Consider the following 27,953-nt stretch of genomic DNA (forward strand, 5'->3'; position numbering starts at 1 on the left):
CATATCAAAAGTATTGAAGTCATTTGTAGTTTGGGAAGATATATTTTTTCTAATACACTCCCCTTTATCCACGAAAAAATCACTAAAATCTTGAGCAAGCTCCCTTGGTGAATAATTGGATGGTAATATAACTTCAAGTTTCTTTCCGAGCAGATGTTTGGTGACTTTGAAAAGGCTTTTCGGATCTCTGCCACATGACTCAATTTTATCTGTATAGTAATGTTCCCGAGCGTTTTTCAGTAACTTGTTGACAATAGAACACTGACTTCTGTAAATCTGGTGGTCGATTGTTAGCCTTGATACACGCCACTTTCGTTCTGGCTTGCGTTTTATATGTTTTTCTTTATGCAGTTGTTAATTGTACCAAGGGCAGGTTGGCCGTAAAATTATTGATTTGGTACGTAGTGGAGCATGTTTATCTATCAATAAGGATAATTCCGATTCATAGCTGTCCGCCAATTCATCTACGCTTGTCAAACATGATTCAGAATTCAATATTGCAGATGATCTTAAGTCATTTTTGAACAAATCAACGTCAATGCTGCGGAATTTGCGAAAAGAAACCGTTTTTCTAACAGGCACTGGTTTTGATGCTCTAACGTTCATTGTCACAGCAAAGTGATCCATTGACAATTTCCCATCCGAATTGGAGAACCCGAGATCGATTACATCGATGTATGATATGGTGTCGTCGTTGTCTCTTGTTATGACAACATCTAGAATGTGACCGGCCACGTGTGTTGGTTTATTTACATGTTGTTTAAGTCCACAAGCATCGAGAATGCTAAGAAATTTGATAGTTTCACGGTTGCTAGGAACGTCAAGATGGAAGTTAAGATCTCCGACAATTATAATGTTTTTGTCAATTGTCACATATTTTGACAAGAATGTTGGCCATTCTTCCTCCAGAAAGGCAGTGGCACTTAGACTGTTGACGGCGGTGGTCTGTAGATAATTGCCAGTGGCTGCCCTGTAATTCCGAAGTGGATTTCGAGCCGTACAAGCAGTGTCTCGTGGTCGATGGTATCGAAGGCTGCAGAGAGGTCTAGCATCACCAAAACTGTTACTTGGTGTTGGTCTAAGGATTGTTAAATGTCGTTGTGAACTTTAATCAAGGCGGTCTCTGTTGAATGCCATTTTCTGTATGCAGATTGGTTTGGCTCATGGAGATTGTTTGAATCCATGTGATGTTCTAAGCGTGAGTCTACTACCTTCTCCAGAATTTTAGACACATATGGTAAATTCGATACTGGCCTGTAGTTCTTGAGTGTATCGGGATCTAATGTTTCCTTTTTCAATAGAGGTCTGATGCGCGCACTTTTGTATGATGTTGGCACTTTACCGGTGTTAAGAGAAGCATTAACAATTTTTGTGATGATGGGAACTAACTCCGCCGAACATTCTTTTACCAGCCACGTTGGGATGGGATCAAGTTCGCACGATTTATTTGCTGAATTTGAGATAAGCTTTGATATCTCGAGTTCTGATGCTGGTGTCAGTTCATTAAATTGCTCTTTTGAATCTTCCATATCAAAAGTATTGAAGTCATTTGTAGTTTGGGAAGATATATTTTTTCTAATACACTCCCCTTTATCCACGTAAAAATCACTAAAATCTTGAGCAAGCTCCCTTGGTGAATAATTGGATGGTAATATAACTTCAAGTTTCTTTCCGAGCAGATGTTTGGTGACTTTGAAAAGGCTTTTCGGATCTCTGCCACACGACTCAATTTTATCTGTATAGTAATGTTCCCGAGCGTTTTTCAGTAACTTGTTGACAATAGAACACTGACTTCTGTAAATCTGGTGGTCGATTGTTAGCCTTGATACACGCCACTTTCGTTCTGGCTTGCGTTTTATATGTTTTTCTTTATGCAGTTGTTAATTGTACCAAGGGCAGGTTGGCCGTAAAATTATTGATTTGGTACGTAGTGGAGCATGTTTATCTATCAATAAGGATAATTCCGATTCATAGCTGTCCGCCAATTCATCTACGTTTGTCAAACATGATTCAGAATTCAATATTGCAGATGACCTTAAGTCATTTTTGAACAAATCAACGTCAATGCTGCGGAATTTGCGAAAAGAAACCGTTTTTCTAACAGGCACTGGTTTTGATGCTCTAACGTTCATTGACACAGCAAAGTGGTCCATTGACAATTTCCAATCCGAATTGGAGAACCCGGGATCGATTACATCGATGTATGATATGGTGTCGTCGTTGTCTCTTGTTATGACAACATCTAGAATGTGACCGACCACGTGTGTTGGTTTATTTACATGTTGTTTAAGTCCACGAGCATCGAGAATGCTAAGAAATTTGATAGTTTCACGGTTGCTAGGAACGTCAAGATGGAAGTTAAGATCTCCGACAATTATAATGTTTTTGTCAATTGTCACATATTTTGACAAGAATGTTGGCCATTCTTCCTCCAGAAAGGCAGTGGCACTTAGACTGTTGACGGCGGTGGTCTGTAGATAATTGCCAGGCGGGTTGTACAGCCGCGTACACTCACACAACAGTCCATGTATTCAAATTGAGAGAATTCCTTCTCTTTGCTAGTGGCTACTACTTTAAGTTGTAGTGCAGACTTATAAATGACCACAACGAGGAACGTGCTTTATTTCGTATCCACTAGGTACAAGTTTGCTAACACAAACCTCATCGACACTGCTGCCAAGCCATGTTTCAGTTAATGCAACAAGGTCATAATCATTCGTCAAAACAAAGTCACAAATGGAAAGAGTTTTGTTTTTAACAGACCTGCAATTAATTGAACACAATTTGAGATTCTTATAACCCTGAACATCTGAGAATGTACTCGTATTTTGTCTAATTTGCACTATATTTCTGACAGCAGTTTTTGTTATAGTTTTTGGGGTTACCACCTCTTTTATATCTATACAGTGATAGTATTCCTAATTGCTTCAAATTAGAGTATACAATAGGATTAAGCTTAGCAGTCACTGATTGTCCAATACTGATCAAAGTCGAGTTGCTGTATGTAATCCGTTTGAACAAGTGTTCACTCATACTGTGTGCCCGATGGCAACTGGATTGCTTATTCACTAGAGTCCAGTACAATATTATTTTTTTATAAATGTGTGTTTTAAAATCCAATTTCCTCAAAAAGCGCATGATATTTCCGCAGTTTTGTTTTGGAATACCGCTCATAATCACATAACATCCACTTTAGACAATTTTCAGAATTTTAAGTCCAGTAGAACTATGTAGAATTGTTCAATTTGTACGAGCACTGAAAACATGCAGCCTACACACCGGCGCTCGGTATGACAAAAAAAAATATACACAAGAAAGCTTTCGACAAATCAAAACGAATGCTGTAACATTTCCCGGAAATCAAGACATCGAACTGCTGTATATGGTCCGCAATAATAACGCTGGTTAAACTAAACTGAAATTGTTTACTAAATTTATAACAATACTTTTGTTTTTAAACTTGCTTGAAATTTATAAATTATTAATACAATATGCATGCACAATGTAGAAATCGATTATGTTCGCATCAATAAGAACTAGAAACCGAAATTGTTGATGATAGAAACCTCAATGATCGTACGTGCAAATAGTGCACTAATGGCATGATTGAAATAGAGTTCATATTAATGTATATGTCAAATTATAGAGATATGATTTCCAAAGAAAACATAACGCTGTGATTGAATACGCTCAATTTGTTTCATCAGAGCTTGTTTACCATATCCGTAAGGTATCGAAATGTATATTTTGCACGGTTAAATAAACAAATACCATTCATGCGTCTATAGATTACTCGTTTTCCCTTATTTTGGATACATGTACTTATATTTGTAATGTGTTTAGCAATAGTATGCATTGCCTATTATGGTTCACTCATAAACAACGAACGAGTTAAGCAAGCATTCATGCATCAGTGATAATAGAATGAGCGCAGTTTATTTGGGTTCTAAACTTTGGAATGAATATAATCCACTATTTATAAATGTGTTGTATTATTGTTGTGTTTATTCTAGATATAAAATTGTTTTTTACGTTTATAAAGTCTGATATTATGTAATAGACTTTAACTGGAAAAAATGTTGTGTTTTAAGGTGTAACAAATATAAAATACGAATTGAACTTCAACGAAGACCACTATTTGTTCGCGTTTATCTGTCCGATATACAATGTTTGTGACATTTTTATAACAATCCATACATGACTCTCTTGATAAAATAATAAATGCTTTATTATGTTTAGGGTGTGTTTCATTATGCATGCTATACTAGTGTGTTAACATTGAACATGATGTGCTAAGAAGAGGTGCCTTTTATAAATGTACACCTCCTCGTTTCATTATACATGTGTGTAGTCATTGAAGGTCTGATTTTGCTTAATGGATATTGACATGAAGAAAGGAAACATGAAAATTACTCCGTTTTTTACTACTAAATTGCATGTACCTCTTATTTATCGTTTACTCAGAATGCTATATTCGCACGTAATGAACAGTAAATCTTGAAGCCAAATATTTATGATTGAAACATCAGAGGAATTTACTTCAAAATATGCAGGCATATAAAACTAATAAAACAAAAGATTTGGACAATAACGGGTCTTTAAAAATAACATTCTAATGTCCGCCATCTTGGTTTCCATGGAAACGACCATGATTTGAACCGTACACCCTGACTAAAATTGAACTTCAGTCATTCCAATACACAATGAGACCAAGAAATGCTCTGGACATAAAAATCACATAAATATCTCCAGGGATTGTACTTACGTTAGTATTTGCTTTATTGTTGTATTTCTTGTGATTATCGACGTTTATAATTATGATTTTCAATGCATGCAATCCCTGTGAGAACATGTTAAAACATTCCCTATTGTTCATTGTCGACTAAAAAGTTGTTCCCTCAAAATAATATATATGTTTATATTTAATCCATAATTAATACACTTTATGTTGATTAATACTGTTACAAAAATAAAATAGTAAACTCCCAAATTACCTGCCCCATCCCCCAAAAAAGACTTCATTGTTGTTTATTGAAACGTGTGTTTTGTAAAATTAAAGTGTGTGAACTATACGTTGACACTTTGCCATATTGTATTTATTCTGTGACATTCCTAACAAAATGTATATATATATATATATATATATATATATATATATATATATATATATATATTATTTATCATGCATCGATTAGTCTTGCCAAATAACTATTGTCATTTCTAACACACGCACACACACACACACTGTGTCACGTAATTGCGTATTGTTCGTTGATAATACACAGTAACCAACAAAGTTCATTTCTGATTTCTTTGCGTTTTATTTCTGCTTATTAACACAACACAACGTTTCCAAAATGTTTGTCAACGCGAAAGCCAGCAATAATGCTACTTGTATGTTCGGCCGTTTTAGTAAGACTGTCCATAAATATAGATATAAACAACGAAAGCTTTGATAATTGTTATGTGTACAATTCTGATTGGCTGTGTAACGTCACGTGTCTACATGTACAATTCTGATTGGCCGTTTGTTAAGTCACGTGTCTGCAACCTAAATATACGTATACAACGGACACCTAACGAATACATACGGAAATGACCGAAGATTGGCACATACGGTAAGCAAATATTCGTGTCCGGTAATTATAACCCGAGGCTTATGATTTGTTGATCCAGATGGCTGTCTATTTAAGATTGTATGAAATGTGGTACAAATTTCGATCATTATATAAATCAAACAATGCCCCAAATGTGCGTTTTGTGTGCATAATGTTACACAACTTTCCCCCTTAATTTGATTTTTTTATATTTTATGATTTAAAAAAATCTTTTAATATTTTATTATAGAATTACTAATAAAATTAAAAAAACTAGATTCATATAAACACACTCAAATGATGGAAAATATGAAGATAACAATATGATTTCCTTGACAAGCTTCTCTGCTGGAATAAATAACATTAGTAATTGTTATACAATTTAAATGTCAATCAAAATGTTGTGTAGAACATCATCTGTTGATCGTTGGCCATCTGTACATCTGGTGTCGTCCATGTTGTCTTGAAGTTGTAGCTCGCGGCGAATACGATGTTTCATTGAAGTCATTGCCGCCGTCATGAAGATAAGCCGATTGTGGATTCGCCCGTGGCATTGGAATGCGTTTGTTGATTCAGCTCTGCTTTCCGATGTTTAACTTGCGTCGTCGATTGTCGTTTCCGTTGTATTCATCGTTGTTGTTGTTTTCGTTGTCGTTTGTACTTTTATTGATGGCCCCAGCGTCTTCATTTCTCTCGGGACATTAAGATCTTCTATTGGCCATAATGCTCACGAGGTATTAACTATAGCAGTGTTCTCCTTGATGGCTTAGGCCTCGGAAGTATCATTCCAAATGCGTTATCTACGCACGTCAAACAGTTGAACGGCTGCATCTACTCTATAGTGTTTAACGTCACAAGTATTGTGTCCAGTGTTGCGTCACTTGTTGTCCTTCGAAATCTTCTGGCGTTGGTCTTCTTTTAGCGATAGAACCAGGTATTCACTTTGAGAGTAAACGCCGTGATGTTCCATTCTAATTATGTTGTTTGTTTCTTCTATTCGTTGTGGAAGGCGTTGTCTCGCGAAGTCGCTCTTCTTCGGCGTTGTCTTCAAATCTCGATATTTTTATCTGCGTCGTGGTGATACAAGTATCAGTTGTTCAAAATCATGGCAAACATTTATAAATATCCCCTTAGTTATTGTTAAATATCGTCATGACAACTTACTGTGATATCTTATTCAAAAAAATAAATTCTTTACAACGAAAAAATATTAGTCAATTCCTCAAAACATACTTCGGATAAGTACATGACAGTTTGACATCTGACAAGCCATTTACTTTATATGACTTGTGTACCGCCTTAGGCATAATCATTTTACGCACGTGCAGCCAGTACATTTTTGACAGGCGTGCGCCACTTTATTGACCTAGAGTAATGGGTAATGATAGGCGTACCTGTTCAAATCATGGTTTCATAAACCTCATCTTTAGCACTATAGTTTTGCCGTTGGGCATAGATTTATTTACATGTTTGACCTGTGCACTTGTAAAAATGCGCAAATATGACAAGGCAGACTTTTATATATATGCATTCATAATATAAGAACACGTATCGGCTTACTTCAAAATTCAGGTCTTTGCTCCTAATCGAACTACTCAAATAATTCTTATGCGACATCGCATCTTCTGTCCATAGCGTAATTTGCTTCGATGGCACAGGGATAAATTCTCTTACTCATGAGGACGCTAAGGTTTTCAGAACCTCGGGCTCGGTATGTCCGAACGCTGATCAGTCAGCCGTGCTCATAAAATATAATTGTAACCCTTAAACAATTATATTAGAAATTTAATGCGTACATATCGTTATATTTTCACTGCGCTATACGCGTCAGATCGCATTAAATTCTTACTTAAAATTACTCAAGACCTTCAATATTACCGATATCCTACATATATTTGCATCAACACAATGACGTATATACATATTTACATAATATTTTTTTTGTGTGTCTGCCCTATTCATATTCGCAATCAACATTATTTTTCTTATTTCCTATTTTCTTTCTTTTACAATTCGGAAAACTATTTTTAAATTTTCCAATAATTTTATCTATTCGTCCTCTTTAATTTTCTTTATCATTCTAATAAACAAAACCCGCCTTATTTTCTTTATTAAAATAATAAACAAAACTGTCTTAAATAATCTTAATTCCTAAATTCTTAATTCTGCCAATGTAAAATACTAGGTAAATTCTTTGAATATTTTTTATATTTGTTCCTTCTTCGAGTTTTTCTATTATATTAATAAATAAAATCATCCACAAATTTTCTTAATTAAAATAATAAACAAAACTGTTTTGAATACTCTTATTTTTCTCGTACATTTTAATTTAATGAAAATTTACAAACATTCTAACAATTTAAAATATATTGGTATGCAAAAAACCATAAGTCCGTACATAATCCTATATTCTAACAATACCAAAAATATATAAAAAATCTTTAAATACTCTTTGTGTGTACACCTTTAATTTAATGATTTCCATAACTCATAAAAATAATGTAAAACTCAAATATCTCTTTTTATTCTCAATTCACCGCTATTTATAAAAATGTGACGATAAATGCAAAATTGGCATGATTTTGATATATGTAAAATTTGTTCGTACATAATTTATTATCAACACTATTATTTTTAACATCTAACTACATTAAATTCTTTAAAACAATTCTTAAAAGTTTCGTTGTCATGACGCCTTTTACTTTAATTTTCTACTTTATAAATTTTGAAATTCCCTCTCCAAGTTTGCCATAATTTTTTTTTAAACAACTGACCTGAATTCATGTCGCGTTGTGGTTGTGATGTTTTCATTTTTTCGGCACGTGATCGCACTTGTGATCGTACTTCGGTCGTATCCATGGTACACGGCTCCATAAAATGTACTGTGTCACGTAATTGCGTATTGTTCGTTGATAATACACAGTAACCAACAAAGTTCATTTCTGATTTCTTTGCGTTTTATTTCTGCTTATTAACACAACACAACGTTTCCAAAATGTTTGTCAAATACAAGATACATGCGAAGCCCGCAATGGGCCCATCCCGCGAAAGCCAGCAATAATGCGACTTTTATGTTCGGCCGTTTTAGTAAGACTGTCCATAAATATAGATATAAACAACGAAAGCTTTGATAATTGTTATGTGTACAATTCTGATTGGCTGTGTAACGTCACGTGTCTACATGTACAATTCTGATTGGCCGTTTGTTAAGTCACGTGTCTGCAACCTAAATATACGTATGCAACGGACACCTAACGAATACATACGGAAATGACCGAAGATTGGCACATACGGTAAGCAAATATTCGTGTCCGGTAATTATAACCCGAAGCTTATGATTTGTTGATCCAGATGGCTGTCTATTTAAGATTGTATGAAATGTAGTACAAATTTCGATCATTATATAAATCCAACAATGCCCCAAATGTGCGTTTTGTGTGCATTATGTTACATCACACTCACATTTTAGAAATTAAATAGTTATCTTGACCATATTATAATTATCATTTTTTTGTCTCGCATGACAGTTGTTTTTCAAATTAAACATGCATTAATAGTATACATCTTTATAACTTTTCAAAGTTAATGATGATGTATCTTATTATCAAAACATGCATCAAATCTTTGAAACTGGAGTTATAATTATAATGACTGCCCTACGTTTCAATCAAGAAGAATGGCTTAAATGAAATAATGTATGACCTTCACTGAGACACACATAACCAAAAATCGAACATCATGTGTATTTGTTGTTGTTTTTTTCTATAGATAATTACTGTTTATTGTGTAATGACTCGACATTACTAGTGTGTTCAGTAAACTTGCTAATGATAAATTTTGTATTTTTTGTTTTTGCTTCTGTGATTGTTGATTTAAGCATTATGTTTCATTACACTTCATTACACTTGTTACCAAAATCGCAAAACCAAATCATGATTCCCTAAACGTTCATAACGCACAATAAACGTCTTAAATGCATCTAAAACATTCGGTTAATGCAGTTTTATTTGCTACATCCACATAGCTTTCGAATGGTACAATGTAGCATACTAAATAGTGTACAGTTACCGCATTTCTGTTAACAAAACATCTGCATTCAAAATACATAACGCACATGTATGTTACCAAGATAATTCGTTAAACAAATATATATTAGAGTAAGAAGGGAAAAGATCATGCAAAACGACGGTTTAAATTAACATTGACTATTGTCAAATGTGTAAGGATGAAATTCTACATTAATGTAAACAGCAAAATATCACCCATCACAAATGTACGTTTCATTTATTATCAATAGAAATAAGGTAACACTTTCCAAGCATGCATTAACTATACGCATTAACGATCAAAAGCAGCCTTGGACACAACCGAAGAACCGTGTTCACTTTTGATTTCAGACGAAGCCGATTCAAAGCTCAGCAAATATCTTGTCTTTAAAGCATGTAAGGCCATTGACATTTGGTATGCCGCCGCTTACGCAGCCACAATATGTTAAAAAGTAGCTGTTCCTTTCAGTTTGTATTCATAAAATAGCCAATACCGTCATTCCGGTCTTAATAAAAAGTATGTGCATGTGTAAAACCTTGATACAAGCTGGTGTCCTTTTTGGTGCGCGTTCTATAAGCTGCATCGGAATTAATAGTTGTGTGTGATATTGTTATGATTTTAGCCTTTAAACGTACGTCAGCAACACGTTACAATAATCCTATTCACGTCCGCCAAATTCCACCGGGCAACTAGGGCTTATCACGACAATCTCTGCGGAGAACAAACTCATACACATCCTGTAATGTATTTTATATTGTGGTATGCACTAAGATGCAGCACAAAGTTACCGAATTTTAAAATATAAAAACGCAGTCCATTTTACTATTGTTTAAAGTGTGTGTTGCAAAATTAATTGAGTTTGAATCGAGTGCCTTTGTTCAATGTGATATTGGTCCAAATTTATTAAAATGAACAAATATTTCATATGATCAATAATGCATTTTAGAAACGTACGGTTTTTGTTATTTATTATCCTAATAAACGGTATCGTATATATTTTGGTTTCAGATTTACTCTTTAAAATGTGAAATCATATGATAGTTTGGTTCGCTAAATGTATGCAACACTTTTTTCAAAACAAAAGTAGTCATGCCGCAATATATATTTCTTTAAAACAGGCGACCGAGTGCATTTCTCATAAACGCTTTTCATTCCAAGTTGCATAAGGATTTCCTGCAGCAGAACGCTCCAAATCTTATATTCAAAGTCCAAGTTTGTGTGAACCAATGAATGTATATAGTACATGATTGAGTTTTGCTAACATGATCGAAACAACTCCATGGCCTGTCAATATTTCTAGGGTCGACCGAATACTTTGATGTCAGCTTAATAATTCAGTGTAAGTTCAATGATTTAGTGTGGCGCAATAATTTAGTGTGGGCCCAATAGTTTAGTGTCGAGTCAATTATAATATATTGGCTAAATAATTCATGTTGTGCTCAATAATTAAGGACCGATCAATTCAAGGGAAACAAACAATCTGTCTGACACCTATAGAAAATACACAACCGTTTTGGTCAAGTACTAACTGTATTTAAGCATTGTCGAGTTTAACACAAGCAATATAGTATTCTTTCTTACTTAAATGGCATTATTATATCGAAAATAGATTTACAGACGAACAACGAATGCCTCTTGTGGGGGAACAGCAGTGTTGAACACAAACATACTGTCATGAGTATGGCGCTTCAACACATTGTTATTCTTTACGTCCGTCTCGATGAGGCCGTCGTAATCACGCTGTAGTAAAACTTGTTTTTAAATCTTATCTCATTTGAATGTTTAATTGTGCTTTGATTATAGCCGTTATAACACATTACTCATTTCGGTTAAAGCATGCTTAATCTAGTTTAGATCACTTTAATAAAGTCCGAGGCTCTTATTGCAGTGCCATAGACACGTAATGCAATTCGATTAACGTTTCGCGCTTTGGCATTAATCTGTAATGTGTTGTCTGCAAAGGTTTATTTACGTCTTTGCTGGTTGTGTTTCGGACAAAACCATTTGCGCAAGCTCTGAATTTATCATTTAAGGCAGGCACGATTCCGAAAAGGATAATCGACTATTCACAATGCGTGTGTTTTGTATTAAAAACACGGAATATTAATGTCGTAAAAAACATTAATGTCGCATTTGTTAGTTTTTAAGGCATTTGATTATGGCAATACAATAAGCCCATACACGAACGTTAAAACACACGATTATAGAGGAAATAAAACATTAAGGGACCGTCAACCACGAATGACGAATACAGAAAAGTTCTAAAATACTGTATTTTTTGCAATTATTAGTTTACATTGAGTAAAATATCACGACTGGTGTATTACATTACTTGAAAAAAGTTGTTAAGTTTTAATATTTTCAGTATATTTGGTAATACATTTTACTGGGTAGAGGAAACAGATAGCCACCAGTTAACTATAAATAACGCAAGTAGATTGATCATCATCGTCACGTGGTAAATCCAGGAATGCAAATTGTGCATGCGTAGTGAATTGTATATATAAAAATATAAAACAAGATAAGTATTGATGCAAAGCATCAAAGGGCGTCGGGAATTTCAGTGTAAAAGGCACTCAATGAAGTTACATGGAACGATTTTTGTTCTACTGTAAATATTATTATATTGGCCGATTATTTTAAACAAAATTGAAAAAAGATACTGGTATAACCAATATCTATAATTTTGTGCAATAACCCACAAATAACCATTATTTATGATGTTGTGTTATAACCCCTAAATAACCATTATCTATGATTTTGTGTTGTAACCCCCAATTATTTCATAGTTCATTTTATTTACATTGGTTTCCTTTTTTTACTGGCATCCGTGTGCAGTTGTCATTAATTGAACAGAACTGTGTAGGTTTTAAAATCTGCTTCATCTTGTAAGCGTAATTTCATATTTTTCTCAACTTAGGGGAGATGATTCTGAACTTATTATTACGTTCCTCATTTACGATAGGGGTTCAGTACTCATTGATATAAAAACACTGTAAACGTTTTAAAAACAAATTGAATGAAAACTGTAAATTGCATAAAGAAGCTGCATTTCACAATACTTTGAAATTCAGTAAAAGATCATAATAGATTTATTGCTCCGATATTCATCATTTTCAATAGGGTTCGAGTAATACTGCTATAAAAACACTTAAAAGTTTGGAAAGATTCAGACGAAAGTTGTGAAATCTTTTAAACAAGTATAAATTGTTTATTTTGTCAAATTTAATAGAAAAAAATCAGGACTTATTGTCCCGATGTTTCTCATTTGAAATGAGGTAAAAATGCTCATTGATATGAAGACACTGTAAGTTTGGAAATACTCTGATGAGCAATGTTGACATAATCATCAAGCCAAACAGTTTTTCACTTTAATGTTTAAATTCAAAGAGACATAATTGTGGACTTTGGTCCGATATTGCTCATATAGAGTTTGGGTTGGGTCCTCATTGATAAAAAAAACCTGTGCAAGTTTGGGAACAATCGGATGAAAATTGTGGACTTCGAACAACGATTTCAAAATTTCTCAAATTCTAAGGAAGATAACTATGGACGTAATGGTCGGATTATGCTAAAGGGCCCATACCACTTGGATAGGAATACGTGTCGTGCTTCGCGCTCTATATGTGGTTCTTACAAAAAACTCCGAGGATTGCTTGACTCTAGGGAAACAGGTTGCTTGGACACAGCTCCTCCTTGATAAGCGGCTGCTTCCTTTATCGCAACTCATTGTTACAATTAATAATACGTGTCGCGCTTCGCGCTCTATATGTGGTAGGGATAGTACTTAGGGCCTATGATAGACAACCATAAAAATACAGGGATAATAGATGTGTTGTTTGCATTTATTTGTTAATATAAAACACGTGTATTTTTTAAGAGATGTAAGAAATTTTAATTAACGTTGTCACCGCGCGGCATCCATTAATTTTAATAAAAATGTCCAATTGTAGTAAAATGGATTTTAAAATGTCTACATGAAATAAAGCTTTATTATATTTTTTAACCTGACTGAAAACAATTGTCAGCCGCCGATCTGTTCCGTTCGTGCCAGAACTCGGGATTGAACCGGGGCCCTTTAGATTATTGTTGCGTAAACAACTTAAGTCTAACGCTCTCCCAAATGAGCTATTCCGGCTAATTTCATTTATGTACTGCTATTTGGTGAAGTTGTGTATAGCGATCGTTATTATATGTCCGTTAATAAACTAATACATTGTACGTTTTCGTACCACTACGCCTTCCAATAAACTTGCTTGCGCGATAGGTCGTCAAATATCGTACTACATCGATTCTCCACTAAATAAGCAAATGAGAAAAAACACAAAATAAATATATTTTGATTATGTTGTTTTTTTGTTTTTTTGTTTTTTTTTTGTTTTTTTTTTTTCTTTTTTTTTTTTTTTATTCAATATTATACATACAATGTATACATGTATATGATCATACAACATAGTGATTGTACAAAGCAATAAAGTTCAGACATGTTATACAAGATATGCTAATATATATAAAAAAAATTAGAGAGAAAAGAAAAAAAAACAGTAGAGGAATAGTTATGAAAATGATGAGTTGTATAAAGTCGGAAGAAAGCGTATTGGACTTGTGTGTTTTGTTGTATATTCATAATGATCTTGTATGATTGAAAAATTGAAATAAAGAAATAAACAAAACTATTTTAGAAAGATAAACTAACATAAGAGTGAAATGTATATAACTGGACAAAACATTATGAGAATTTAATCTGATTCCATTTTTGTTCAAAGATTTGTAATGTGTCGTTACTGAGGGCTATTTCTTTCTCAATCTGGATTTTTAGTTTAAGACTATGGACAAAACAATTAAAATTTGGTACTTGTTTTTTGTACTTCATGTTAAAGATAAAATATTTCATCAATATAAGAATAAAATTCACTATATTATTATAGTCTATTGATTTCAATGAGTTAATTCCGAAACTTACATTTAAGAAAGATAGTTTGACGTTTAGTTGCTGTTGTTCAAGAAAAGATATTAATTGATTCCAAATAGGCTGGATGTGTTTGCACTCCCAAAAAAGATGTTCTGTAGTTTCAATGTTTTCACCGCAGAAGTCACACAGATTTGTTTTAGATAATTTGCATTTAAAGAGGTATTTATTTGTAGCTATAATTCTATGGATGTATTTATATTGAAAATTTCTTAGTGTGCTTTCAATAGTTGCTTTATATGGCATGGTAAATATGTGTTTCCAATTAAGTTCATGTTCTCCGAAAAGGATTTGCCATTTATTTTGGATTGTGGAGTGTTCTGTAGGGTTTTTAATTTGTAGTGTGTAAAATATTTTATTTGTTTTGTTTTTTCTTCCAAGTATGTTTTCTACGAATGTTGTTTGAGTGCATGGTGTATTTTTTGTATTGATTCCAGATTTAATATGTATGGGTATACTTTTGGTTAGTGTGTAGTACTTCATAAAATTATTTGAAGGTATTCCGTATATGTAGCATATATCATCAAACAAGTAGAAATCTTTAATTCTGTAGTCATATAATTGGTCGACATATTTAATGCTTCGTTCAAACCAATCTTTATAGAAAAACGACTTATTGTTTGAAGTTATGTCTTTATTGTTCCATAAAATTGTTTTACTGTTGGTTTTGGTTTCTATGTTATGAGTGACATCACTCCATGCTGATAGAACATCAGCTATAAATATGTTTTCCTTTGCAATTTTATGTAAGATAGTATTGCTGATGCTACATTCAAAGAGTAAGGAGTCACCATATTTTTTTAGGATTTTCTGGTAGAATAATTTCCATTTACTCGTATTGGTATTATCTAGGTATCTTTTAACCCAGCTGCATTTGATTGCATTCAAGAATGAGTCAATGTTCGTTAATTGGATACCTCCATTTTCTACAGATTGAATTAATTGAGTTCGTTTTATTTTATCAGGCTTACCGTCCCATATGAAATTAAATATTGCTGATTTTATATCGTTGATAATATCATTTGGTGGATTTGGGAGAACTGTGAATACATAAATTAATTTAGGAAGTGCAAACGTTTTCAATACTGTGTTTTTTCCGATCAGTGTAAGTTTACGGTGATGCCATGATTTTAAGCAGTTTTTAAAGTTCTGTAATTTAGGTAGTATGTTTTTAAGAACTGTATCGTTTTCATTATTTGTGAAAGTAATTCCTAACGTTGTGGCTTCATCGGATGTCCAATTAAATTTCATTTCTTTTTTATATAGGACATTACTTTGTTTTAATTTACCTACTCGTAGCACAGTACATTTACTTTTGTTTAGTTTAAGACCCGATGTCATTCCGTAAATGGTAAGTGACTCTATTAGGTTATGGAAAGAATCGTAATTGCCGTTTAAGAAGTAAGTTGCATCGTCAGCAAATAGGGACTGTTTGATATCTTCATCAGGTTCTAGTGATATGCCTTTTATGTGTTTATTTGATTGGATGTGATGTGATAGATACTCGATGCAAATAATAAATAGCGATGATGATAGTGGACATCCTTGTCGAACCCCTCGTTCGATGTTAAAACTGTTTGAAAAGAAACCATTGTTAATGATTATACTGTTAATATCGGTATAGAATAGTTTGACCCATTGAATGAGACTTTCACCAAATTTCATATTTTCTAAGCAAGAGAACATAAATGAATGATCAAGTGAATCGAATGCCTTTTCAAAGTCTGCAAAGAATATTAGACCAGGATTGTTTGAATTGTTGAAAGAGTTTATGCATTCTTGGATAAGACGAACGTTTTCACCAATGTAACGTCCTTTTATGAAACCAGATTGAGATTTTGAAATGATTGATGGTAATATTTTTTTAATTCTGTTTGCTATACTTTTAGTTGCAATTTTATAGTCATTATTTAGTAAGCTAATTGGGCGCCAGTTTGATAAGGATTCTAAGTTTTTTCCAGGTTTTGGAATGAGTGATATAATACCTTGTTTTTGAAGCGTTGTTAGGTTTTTATTATTATATGAATGGTTTAGTGAATTAATTAAATGCGTTTTGATATCATTCCAAAATATTTTATAAAACTCAATGGTGATGCCATCAGATCCTGGACTTTTGTTATTTTGCATTTCTTTTAGTGCTAATCCACATTCATATTCATTTAGTAATCCGTCACACAATAGTTGTTCTTCTTGATTTACAGTGTGATGTGTATTTTTAAAAAGGGTGTTATTTTCAACATGTTTTCGTTTGTAGAGGGTTTCGAAAAATAAACGTTGTTCTTCTAGTATTTGAGTTTTGTTTGTTATATCTTCGCCATTGACTATTAATTTGTGTACAGTTTTTTGTTCACTTCTACGTTTTTCGATGTTTGCGAAGTATTTTGTATTTTTTTCATTGTGTTCAACATGCTGTGCACGCGCTCTTAGTATTATTCCATTGAGTTGTGTATGATAGATTCCATCTAATATTTGTTTTTTTAATGTTATTTCATTTTCAATGTCGGTGGTATCAATTTTGTTTGTTTGATGCAATTGTTTTTCAAGTGTTTCAATGGTTTTGATGGTTTCAGTTTCAAGTTTGTGTGTTTCTTTTTGTTTAAATGATGTGTATCTAATTGTTGTGTTACGTATATTTCCTTTAATTACTTCCCATAAGGTGTTTGGGTTTGCATCTTTGTTATTTTGAACTGTATTTAATATTTCCTGTTTTATTTCTGTTTGATATTGTGTATCTAATAAGATGCTGTTGTTAATTTTAAAGTATCCTGGGCCTCTTTCAGGTTGCATATTGTGTAGTTTAAGTTCAACTAGAGAGTGGTCAGTCATAAATCCTGGTTTTATGTTACATGTGTCAATAATGTTGCAAAGAGACTCGGATATTAAAAAATAGTCTAATCTACAAAATATTGTTAATTTTGTGTTTGAGTGCCATGTGAATTTGCTTTCGTTTGGATATATTGTACGCCAGATGTCTATCATATTGTAGTTTTCAATAATGTTATTTAAAATGTTTCTATTTTTAGGATGAGTATAAAGGTTTCCCTTCTTTTTATCTAATAATGGGTTAAGAACAGTATTGAAATCACCACCGACTATAATGTTTTTATCTTGGTTATTATTTATAAAGGATTGTAATGTTTCGTAAAAAGTGGAATCATCTATGTTAGGGCCGTAAACGTTGATTAATGTTAATTGTGTTTCGTGTATTTTTATATCTATACTTGCTTGTCTGCCAATTATTATTTCGTTAAAGTTATCGACTGTGATCCCTATATTATTTTTTATTAGAAAGGCAATGCCTTGTTTATTAGTATGTTGTCCACTGAGAAAGATGTCTCCGTCCCATTCATCTTTTAAGGTTTGTGCTAAGGTATGTGTCAAGTGACTTTCTTGTAATAGGCATATACTATATTTTTTTTCGTCTAACCATTTGAAGATTTTTATGCGTTTATCTTTATTGTTTAGCCCTTTTACATTCAAAGTACATAATTTAATCATTTAAAATGGTGAAGGGTGTTGTAATGATAATGTGTGTGTGTGCTTGTCCAGTTGATTTTTATGTTTTTTAAAGTCCAGTTGCTTTCTATTATAAGAGATAAGATATCCCTACATAAAAACAACAACAAAAAAAGAAAACAAGAATTATGGAAACAAAAAGATGAATATTCCATAGAAATGAAGAAATACAAAAAAATAATCACAAAAGTGAGAGAAAAATAATAAACGACTACATTCACTAAAGTGAACATTTTAGGGTATCCTTTCGACATCTAAAATGATCTGAATAAAATAAAAATAGCATATACAAGTCAGTAAATATAATCATAAATCACTATTGCAAGATAATATTTAATGCAAACAACTGAAAGAAACAATATACTTACTTTATTTCCTTTTGGTCATATTTGGAGTTTTAATAATTGAATTTATCATGGTGTATTTATTATGTTCGTGTGTGTATGCATGTGTTCATAATTTTATTTCATTCATAAAAGTTCCCGTACATTGTGGCAACCTAGTGCACGCTAGATTGCCGCTACGGTTTACCAAGCAAAACTAGAATATCATTTTAAACTATTTAGTATGTATTAAGAGACGCCACTCTATGGCAATCTAAAACACGAAAATCGAAAGTTTAGACAGCCATAATGGCCTTTTTTTAATGAAGTGTCTATGTATGTAACAAAAATATTTTCAGTGGATGCGTGTATGCGTGTAACAAAAATAGCAGTGCGTGTATGTGTCTGCGCGTGTGTGTGTGCTCTTAATTGTGTATGACTGTATTTATTATAGCATGAAAACGCCCAATAGCATATTGTCAGCTCATGGAAAACTTATATATCTAATAGTATTGCATTACATAGTATACTATTAAATTTGACGCGACTACTGTAGACTTACATAAAACATAATCTTCAAACGCAAAAAATTAATGTGTACTTACAAACACAGTAATTAAATTAATAATACGTATAAGGCGTAACAACAACAATGTGTGCATATAAGCAGTACTCATGTATACAATCACAGTAATTAAAGTAAGAACACGTACACGGTGTAACAGCAACAATGTGTACATATATTCAGTACTCATGTATACGATCACAACAAGTAAGTAAGAACACGTACAAAGCGTAACAACAACTATGTGTGCATATATACAGTACTCATGTATTCATAAAGCCTGAGTAGTGCATGATTATGTTTTGTTTTTATACAAAATCAGAAAGTTTCGCGTATTTGCCCAGTCCATGTGATCTTTCACCTGATTAGTTGTGGATCAGTTATTAATTAAAACAATTAGCTTTGCATTATTGGCAATACATGTTGTAATAAATGTAATAGGCACAAGTGCAGTACTTATTTACACTAATTTACACAAAAACAACCACTATGCAAACGATTTTTTAAAACAAAAATATATACATTGATCCGTAAAATAACTTCTCCTCCCATAAGCGAAAAAAATGCATTACATTCTAGTCGCCGCTCTCCAGAGCGACGCCAATGATCAATCTTCTTGCGTTATGTATTGTGTGCATATCGTTATGTCACCTTTTTTCGCGATGCTTTTTTGATTTCACATCGCAAAATTTAATTACCGAATATACTGAAAATATGATTTTTTTAAGTATTGCAATATACCAGTCGTGATATTTTAATCAATATAAACTAATACTTGTTAAAAAAATACGGTATTTCAGAACGTCATTCGTTGTTGACGGTCCTTTTAAGGGATGTTTTTGAATGTAATATTGGCTGTTATTTAACACATATTCTGTTGTATTTGTTTGTCAGTGAATTATATACATATTTAAAAAGCAACAATATTCGAGATGTACAGCTCAGACAATATTATGTTTAAATATCTTTGTTATTATTTCCTGACGATGGAGCATTTTCTTCGGATACATGTTAAGGTCCACAACATCAGCTACATCACCTTCACGAATTCTATGTTGTCTCTAAATTAAATGTTAACATGCAGATAAGACAAACGTTTTTGTATTCGAACATGTTTGGCGACCAGCTTTGAATGAAAACTGATACTGCACGAAAGCACCATTGCACTGTTTGCACTAATTTAATTATGTAGGCGCTTCTTTTTTTCGTCTAACATTCATATGCTTCATATGTAGAGCGCATGTCTTATACATTAAAACGTGTCATATCAATTTTTCATTCGTCTCCATACGTCGTTATGCCTTTTCAATATCCCTGTTTCATTAAGATTTATGATGCTAAAGTGAAGCCCAGTTTATATGCATCAAACACATGGGGGCTAACATAGAGTGAAGTTGTAGAAAGGATTCACATACGTACAAGATATATGTCAGCACCCATGTACTCATGAAATATTCCAATTAAATGCGATTGTGGTATATATCCAGTACATATGTAATCATCTATGAGAAATAAAACAATAGTGGTTACAAAGACTGTAAACATCGCTAGCCATTATATAAAACAATGCTATGTAATGTTGTAATACGATAATGACATAGGACACGTAACTTGAATCACCTCGTAATGTAATCATTTGTAATCCATAGGTTTTGGAAACGTGTGGGTACAAAAAGCGTTTAAAAAAAAAACATTATTGTTTTTGCAAAATTATGCTCAGCGATTAACATATATGTGTGAATAGAAGTGAATAGAAAAGTGTTATAGTTCTTTAAAACTTACATGTACAGTTAATTTTAAAATAACTTTGAATTTTAGGTATATTTTTTTTATCAATATCGTAAATCTCGAATGTGTGTTTACGAATTTCTTACCATAAGCCCATGACTGAAAAGGGCCTCTATTTCAATATCGACATGGAACGAATGTAATGTCCTTTTTGCAAAAATAATATTTACAATTAATGTTTTTTTATTTTAATATGAAAAACATACTTAGACCATCAAGAAAAATGTATACCCATTAAGTACTATACACCCGCTACATAATACATTCTCTATAATGATGAGCTCCCGGGAAGAACAGGTGATCAGGAGTATTGTTGTGTTATTGTATTATACTTTTGAAAGAAGAAATGCGTTACTAAATATAAGTTAATTATCAACATATTTACAAGTTCATATATATATATATATATATATATATATATATATATATATATATATATATATATTTATATTATGTTTGCTTATAAATTGTATGTTTGTTGGAAGTGTGTGACTATTCCATGGTTTTGTACTTGCACGGGCCGGAGACCAGATAGCAATAAACAATTTATCAAAAAACGCATCAGGAGTATTGATGTGTTATTGTATTATACTTTTGAAAGAAGAAATGCGTTACTAAATTTAAGTTAATTATCAATATCTTAACAAGTTCACATATATATATATATATATATATATATATATATATATATATATATATATATATATATATTATGTTATTATGTTTGCTTATAAATTGTATGTTTAATGTAAGTTTGTGACTATACCATGGTTTGTACTTGCACGGGCCGGAGACCAGATAGCAATAAACAATTTATCAAAAAACGCATATACTTTTAGAAGGAAATCGAATAAGCGGTACTATAATAATAATTATTAAGGATAGTGCCATACAAGGATATTGACAATAATCAAGACCCATTTTAACATCCGCTGCGATCATTATGCTTTATTTAACGAACAGTTTTGAAACAGTCCTCATCAATTTTGATATCCAAAGAAAGTTACAAAAAAACATAGAAAAACAGATAACACAAGTTGCAATCTTCGGTAAGAACTTTGCGAAATGATTTCGAGAGTATTACTCAATGGGTGGCCATATTCAGGCTATGCAAAAGGTATAAGCTGCGAGAAATGGCACATTGGTCATAAATGGTCGAATGGCTAGACGTAATTTGCATCGCGCTTGATAACATGAGCACCCAATTGTTGAACATTGGCTATCGCGTGTACACCCACATTGTATCATGTTTAACACATTGAGTGGAGCTTATGCAACATTTGATGGTACGGTTATGGGTAAAATGTGTTAATCACATGGATTCACATGGGATTCTGCATATAATGCGTGTTTCCATAAACACGCCTGTATGTGAACACGCTTCACATTTGCATAGAATGCTTGTGTGCTAACTGGCAAGCTCGGTAGCTATGGCATAGCCTAATCCGACTTGCCTATCCTGGCTGCCCAAAGGCTTCGTTTTGTAATACACATTTCATCTGTAGCAGGCTTTCCATAGCATGCTGAGACAAATCTGGTCGCTTTCTTCACAACTTGTTTCATAAAAGGTGTCACTCGCCTAACTGTTTGATGGGGTTGCCTTCATTTAGCATCTAAATAAATGTTCTCTTGACGATACCAACATATCCAACCACCGTGTAGCATCAAGATATAGCGTAAGCAGACGGCAAGTCGGTCGCGATAATTCTATTATTTGGGGAAGTTTTACGAATGTATTTGACTGCTCTTTTTCTCACTAGTGAGTCCCTGCTGACAAATAATGACAGTTTCAAGACAGAATAATAATGAAACAAGGAAACACACACGCCTGTATTAGTAGCTACCACAGAAATGTCATTGTGTTCTGCTTAGACAACATCTTTCACGATTTGCCTTATAATTATAATGTCAGCTTCTTCTTGGATTGTTTTTAAATCAGATCGATTGATTACGAAACCTATTTATTTACGTTGGCGTATCATTATCTCATGTAAGGTCCAACTTGTGTGATTGAGTTCACAAGAGGTGAAATTCTTTATTCGCACATGTTATAAAGCTTAACAATTCTGAGAGATCAGCTGTTGTTTGTTCTCAATGACACCTGTTATAACATTATGTGGTGGTAAATACGTGTCACACGTTAAATTGAACAACCTTAAGACATTGGAATGTCAACCTGACCTCGCCACACATGTATCGGCCAAACATAAAGTTGGCATCACATTTAGGTGTTGTCTTATATAAGACTGTAAGTTGTGAATTGAGCCACTTATATTTACGTCAAAGGGTCAGTGAATGACATAGGACAGCAGATCCATTTATTACTGAACATGTGCTATGGATTGCAATGTGCCGCTCAGACACACCTACTTTTAATTGATTCTGGTAAACATAGCAGTAGGTTCTGGAGCCATTACATGGTTTAGTATGTTGTTACTCTCAATTTCCATAGAACTAGCTTGGAAATCAACCATTCTTGAATAAATCCGAATAATGTCATTCACGTTGGTGTCTGCAACCCTAAATCGCTTTCTATACACAACCTATGTTAAACTTTTAAGATATTTGGCCATGAAAAATGTGCGGCCATGAGTTTTCAAATTGCATAATTTGGGTTTTAGCAATATATTGTGATTACTTAACATTATCAGACGTTAGGGCTATTGTTCCAGTCACAATGGTCATTATACTGGGTGGATGCATGCTTGGAAACAAGTTATCAATGCATTATGTCAACTTTCTCCGAATACTTGCTTTATCCTTAGCATCGCATTAATCCTCGCCCACTTCTCTTCTGTTTGTTGCCCATCAGTGTCTACTAAATTAGCACTGCTAATTTCTCTTAGATGTTCCTTCATCCTGCTGAAAATTTGCAGGCTCAGCTCCAAACCTTAAGAGTTTAAGGTTTAAGCGTTGAACCTATATTTCCGTTGTTGTAATGTCTATATCTCATAAAAGTTTGTTCTATGAGCATGGGGGCTCCATATTGCATTCCGTACCCCACGGCACATGTCTCATGACATGCTAACCCTTTAAAAACGTGTCAGTGCGCTTTCAGGCTTTTTCTTCATTGACCTTAGATAATAGAGACGTATCTTTAATTGTTGTGGTGTGCAGCGGTTAATCACCTTTTCGAACACATTTCATTATAATCAATTCTGCCTTAATCAAACAATCAACCCACACTTAAGACGTACGACTGACAGATGCTACATGTATGTTGTTAAGATACATTTTTATATCACCAAATGTCTGAAGATTATTTTAAGTATATAATTTGCACAACAATTCATCTGCCACTATTTGTAATGTCCGTACATTATGTGGATATTTCTTCACATTAAGGAGTTTTCAGATTCCAGCAAATATAGAATCAAGCAGCTCTCTCTTCCAACAATTGGCCATTAGCGTTCCCACTGACCTCCACAAGTAATCTTTTTATACGTTTCACTATTCATTTGAAGTAACTTTTGTAAACTGTTATTTAATGTATATAAACATAATTGAGACTTATAATTAATTTATTTCCACGGTCCATGCTTAAGTGATGTAAATTAAACGGGTGTTTATCATCTGTGCTGAACGAATATGTGTACATAATGTTTGCATCTAGTGCAGTTCTTTTGTATGTTAATTACGGTTGGTTATTAGTTCCCTTGTCTGTATCTCTTCATGTATAGGTAACATAATAAATGTAAGAGACTTAAGTGGATGATATTGAATGGTAATACACAATGCAATTCAGAAATACGTTTGATTCAGTTTGTTGAATATCATCAAATTCCGATTTAATGTATTGTGTTTAACTTCAATTATCCGTATAATCGCCAATTTCGGCATTAATCTTGCGTATACTCAGGATTTCGATTTAAAATGATCACTTTCAAAAACATTTACCATAAAAAATCGATCTATTTTAGGCTGAAAATATCCAAAGTAATGTATAAAATCATGATTATATCACCATATACGTTAAAATGCTGATAAAGCAGCCATCTTGGACGCTATCTTGAATTTCGCAAAACCACCAACGAAACCAGCCCTACATCATGTGGAGTCTTCATCAGTAGCATGTCCCATAACAAAAACACTTAAACATTAACTATACACAGCAATGCCGGAATATGCCATTTTCTGCCGGACTATATGCACACATATAGAATAACTAAGTATGTAAAGATGTCGGACAAAGGAACAAACCGATTCCTTGCAAACATGATAACTTGCAATCGAAATAACGACATACTATCATACAATAAGTAGAGATTAATGAAATACATTTGCACATAGAGGTTGGACAATCGTTTTAGTCACACACATCACATCTTGATGAGACACATGGCAAGTTAACACAAATGTTCAAAGATTGTAGTGAGAAAATTGTAAAAAACATGGTTTGATATCTCGTATTATTGGATGTGTACATAATCATATTTTATATATGATCTTTATTATGTTTGTTATTATGTACAATTTACAGTAGTAATGTGACTGTAAAATGGTTTATAGTGCAATGTCAATATACGAATCATATTAATTTTTATTGCATGAACCCCTAAAACAAAAACAACACTTAAGTGTAATTGCTATTTTTTTATTCAAATTATTATGTTGTTCTGAACGGCAACACATGCGAACGCATCTTTATCCCAACATCCGGCTTTGAGAACTATTGTTACTAAACAAGCGTTAAATTGTCCTGGTTTAATTAATTCGAAATCCTTAGAAAACGTGTTCAAGACCTAGAACTCCGCTCCGACGCAGCTGAGCAGTACAGCAAACGCAACTGTTTGCGGATTTCCGGCATACCAGAATCCGAAAGTGAAAACTTCGACGACTTGGTACTAGGAGTTTGCGAGGCCCTTTAGTAGCCACCGTCTTGGTAGACCAAGGCAGAAGGGTTCAAGATATATTCTGGTGAAATTCTCAACATACAGAGCCAGACAGAAACTCTACAATATCCGCTCTATACTGAAGGTCATAGGTGACAAGTATAAAGGGATTTACGTCAATGAACAGCTTATAACTATCCGTTTAAATCTCCTGTTCCAGCTCGCTCGCTGGTTTAAGCAGGCAGTCTCCTTGTGGCATGGTCTTCAGATGGAAACATTCTCATCAAAACTAAACACGAAGACGGCACTTCTATACTGCGTACAGTGTATACTAAATAAGTAACGACACGATACTTACTCATTTACATTCAGTCGCTGTGTTTATGATTTGTATGCGCTTTGCATCAATGATTAGTGTTATTTTCTTTTCGTGTAATTTAGTGATATCAATAGATATTGATATTTCTTTTAAGCATGCTTATTCATCTTATTCTCATAGTAACGTACTATATTATCCTACTTACTCCTAAACTTGTTTTCATGCTAAATGTCAATTGTTTGGAATGTTTACAATGTACAAATACGCTGTTTACTGAAAATGACTATTACCCCCAAACAGTGATGACCTGTGTGGACATGCCTGTTGACTTAACCAGGCTAAATGTTGGAATTCTGTGTTATTTTAAATTGCCTGTCATAATTTCCCTTTTCTCAGCTTATGTCCCATCTTTTAGTGTTATTTGAGTCTTCTATGACAGGTCGAACCATATCGTCGTCTTTCACTTCAGCCTTGGTTCTCACTCTTTCACGCGCACATGCACACTTCCCACACACATATACGGACCCACACTTCATACTTTATCACCCACGCACGCACTTACACAGGTACGCAAGCATGCCTACATTAGCACACTACTAAACCCGTATGTTGCCCTAGTTGTTCGATTTAGTACTAGAGCTGCCATGATGCGGGTCTAATATCAAAAGGACCAACATATTTCACAAGGTAAACGGCACTTCTTTTATAAAACTGTTCCTAATAATCAACATGCCTACCCAACCCAACTTGACTTACTTTGCCTTTCGGTATCTTACTTGTAGTAGAACGCTTGATGCCAAAATTTAGACAAATACCCTTTCCTAATACCCGCACACTCTTACTTTAATCGAGACATGCGAGACATGCCTCTTCGCTTCTCTTTTCTGTTTCCCTGTTTTCTGTTCCTGTTCCCCTATACCATACTTCTTTGAGCACCTCATACTTGTCTGGTACAATTTCGAATACGTATCAAAACTGCCGATGGCTTAGGTGTTGTTTATCGTGCCTAACGTCATTGAATTCTTCAGCCCAGGAATAACATGATGTCTAGTAAGTGTTGTTTTGGCACGAGAATCATACGACTCAAATATAAATGGCGTCTTGTAATTTCCTTCTTTTACATCATGGTACTCTTTCCTGTGGAGATGTATTCTATCCTACATCATCTCCAAACCATCACGGTTGCAAGACCATCAACACCGTATATCCATTCAAAGATCACAATCTCGGAAACTCACCGATACAATATCAATATGACTTGCATGTTACTAAAATTCCTGATTTCTTCATTCGGGTGTGCTGTCGCCTTCATGTTCCTACTTATCTTATTATTATGTGGTGACATCCACCCTAATTCCGGTCCTTTTTTCCACACAGAACCCAGCGTCTGCTTCAACATCAATTACCTCTTCTTTTCAATCAGTTGATGTAAGTAACCATTTACCCTTCATGCACTACAACGTCCAAAGTATCCTCAAAAAATATACATTTTATATACCGAATTTAAGGATTTTGACATTTTATCGTTCTCAGAAACATGGCTTACAGAAACGTCGCAAACACAAGATCTGATTTTCATCAATAGTCACACCCCTGAAAGAAAAAATTGGACGGGAGACAGCCATGATCAATCTGGATCGAACTTAGTACCTTTTCCTAACATACCCTATTCGATGTATTGTAAAGACCACCAGATACATCGGCAAATATACACTCAGCTATACAAGACTATATACATCTTGCTGTTGACACGGGAATCAATAACATTGTTATAGCCGGTGATTTTAATATAAAATTCCAGGACCCTAACAACAAACTCAAAACAACTAAGCAACCAATGCGGCCTCTATCAAATCATTAATGACCCTACACATTACACTGAGCGTTCCTCTTCAACAATTGACATTATTCTTACCTCTGATCCTAACCTTATTCACACATCGGGGGTTAGAGACCCCTGCCTTGATCAAAATATTAGATATCACTGCCCTATCCAT

At 33.6% G+C, this 27,953-nt stretch overlaps 2 protein-coding genes and 1 non-coding gene across 3 annotated transcripts in view; all 3 read right to left on the minus strand.

Moving 5' to 3' along the window:
* The window catches only part of LOC127861624 (profilin-1-like), a 368,553-nt gene that overhangs the window by 93,539 nt on the left and 247,061 nt on the right, over positions 1 to 27,953 (minus strand). The window lies entirely within an intron of this gene.
* LOC127861832 (uncharacterized) lies at positions 313 to 27,953 on the minus strand. The gene is made up of 4 exons (XM_052400512.1): positions 27,872 to 27,953; positions 2,603 to 2,899; positions 2,035 to 2,242; positions 313 to 1,045 (listed from the first exon to the last, which is right to left on the minus strand). The coding sequence occupies exons 1-4, from the start codon at positions 27,951 to 27,953 to the stop codon at positions 355 to 357; spliced, it is 1,278 nt and encodes a 425-aa protein (XP_052256472.1). The 3' UTR covers positions 313 to 354.
* Trnal-uaa (transfer RNA leucine (anticodon UAA)) lies at positions 13,693 to 13,782 on the minus strand. Its single transcript is given in 2 exon segments — positions 13,693 to 13,728; positions 13,746 to 13,782. It is a non-coding gene; the product is annotated as a tRNA-Leu (tRNA).

This window comes from Dreissena polymorpha, chromosome 16 (genome assembly GCF_020536995.1).
Source record: "Dreissena polymorpha isolate Duluth1 chromosome 16, UMN_Dpol_1.0, whole genome shotgun sequence".
Taxonomy (NCBI): Eukaryota; Metazoa; Mollusca; class Bivalvia; order Myida; family Dreissenidae; genus Dreissena; species Dreissena polymorpha.

Coding starts and splice junctions, on each gene's coding strand:
- LOC127861832 (XM_052400512.1), bottom strand. CDS start 27,953: ATGGATAGGGCAGTGATATCTAATATTTTGATCAAGGCAGGGGTCTCT. Junction 2,243..2,602: donor AAAGCACGTTCCTCGTTGTG/GTCATTTATAAG, acceptor GTCACATTCTAG/ATGTTGTCATAACAAGAGAC. Junction 1,046..2,034: donor TTGTTCAAAAATGACTTAAG/GTCATCTGCAAT, acceptor TGGTGATGCTAG/ACCTCTCTGCAGCCTTCGAT.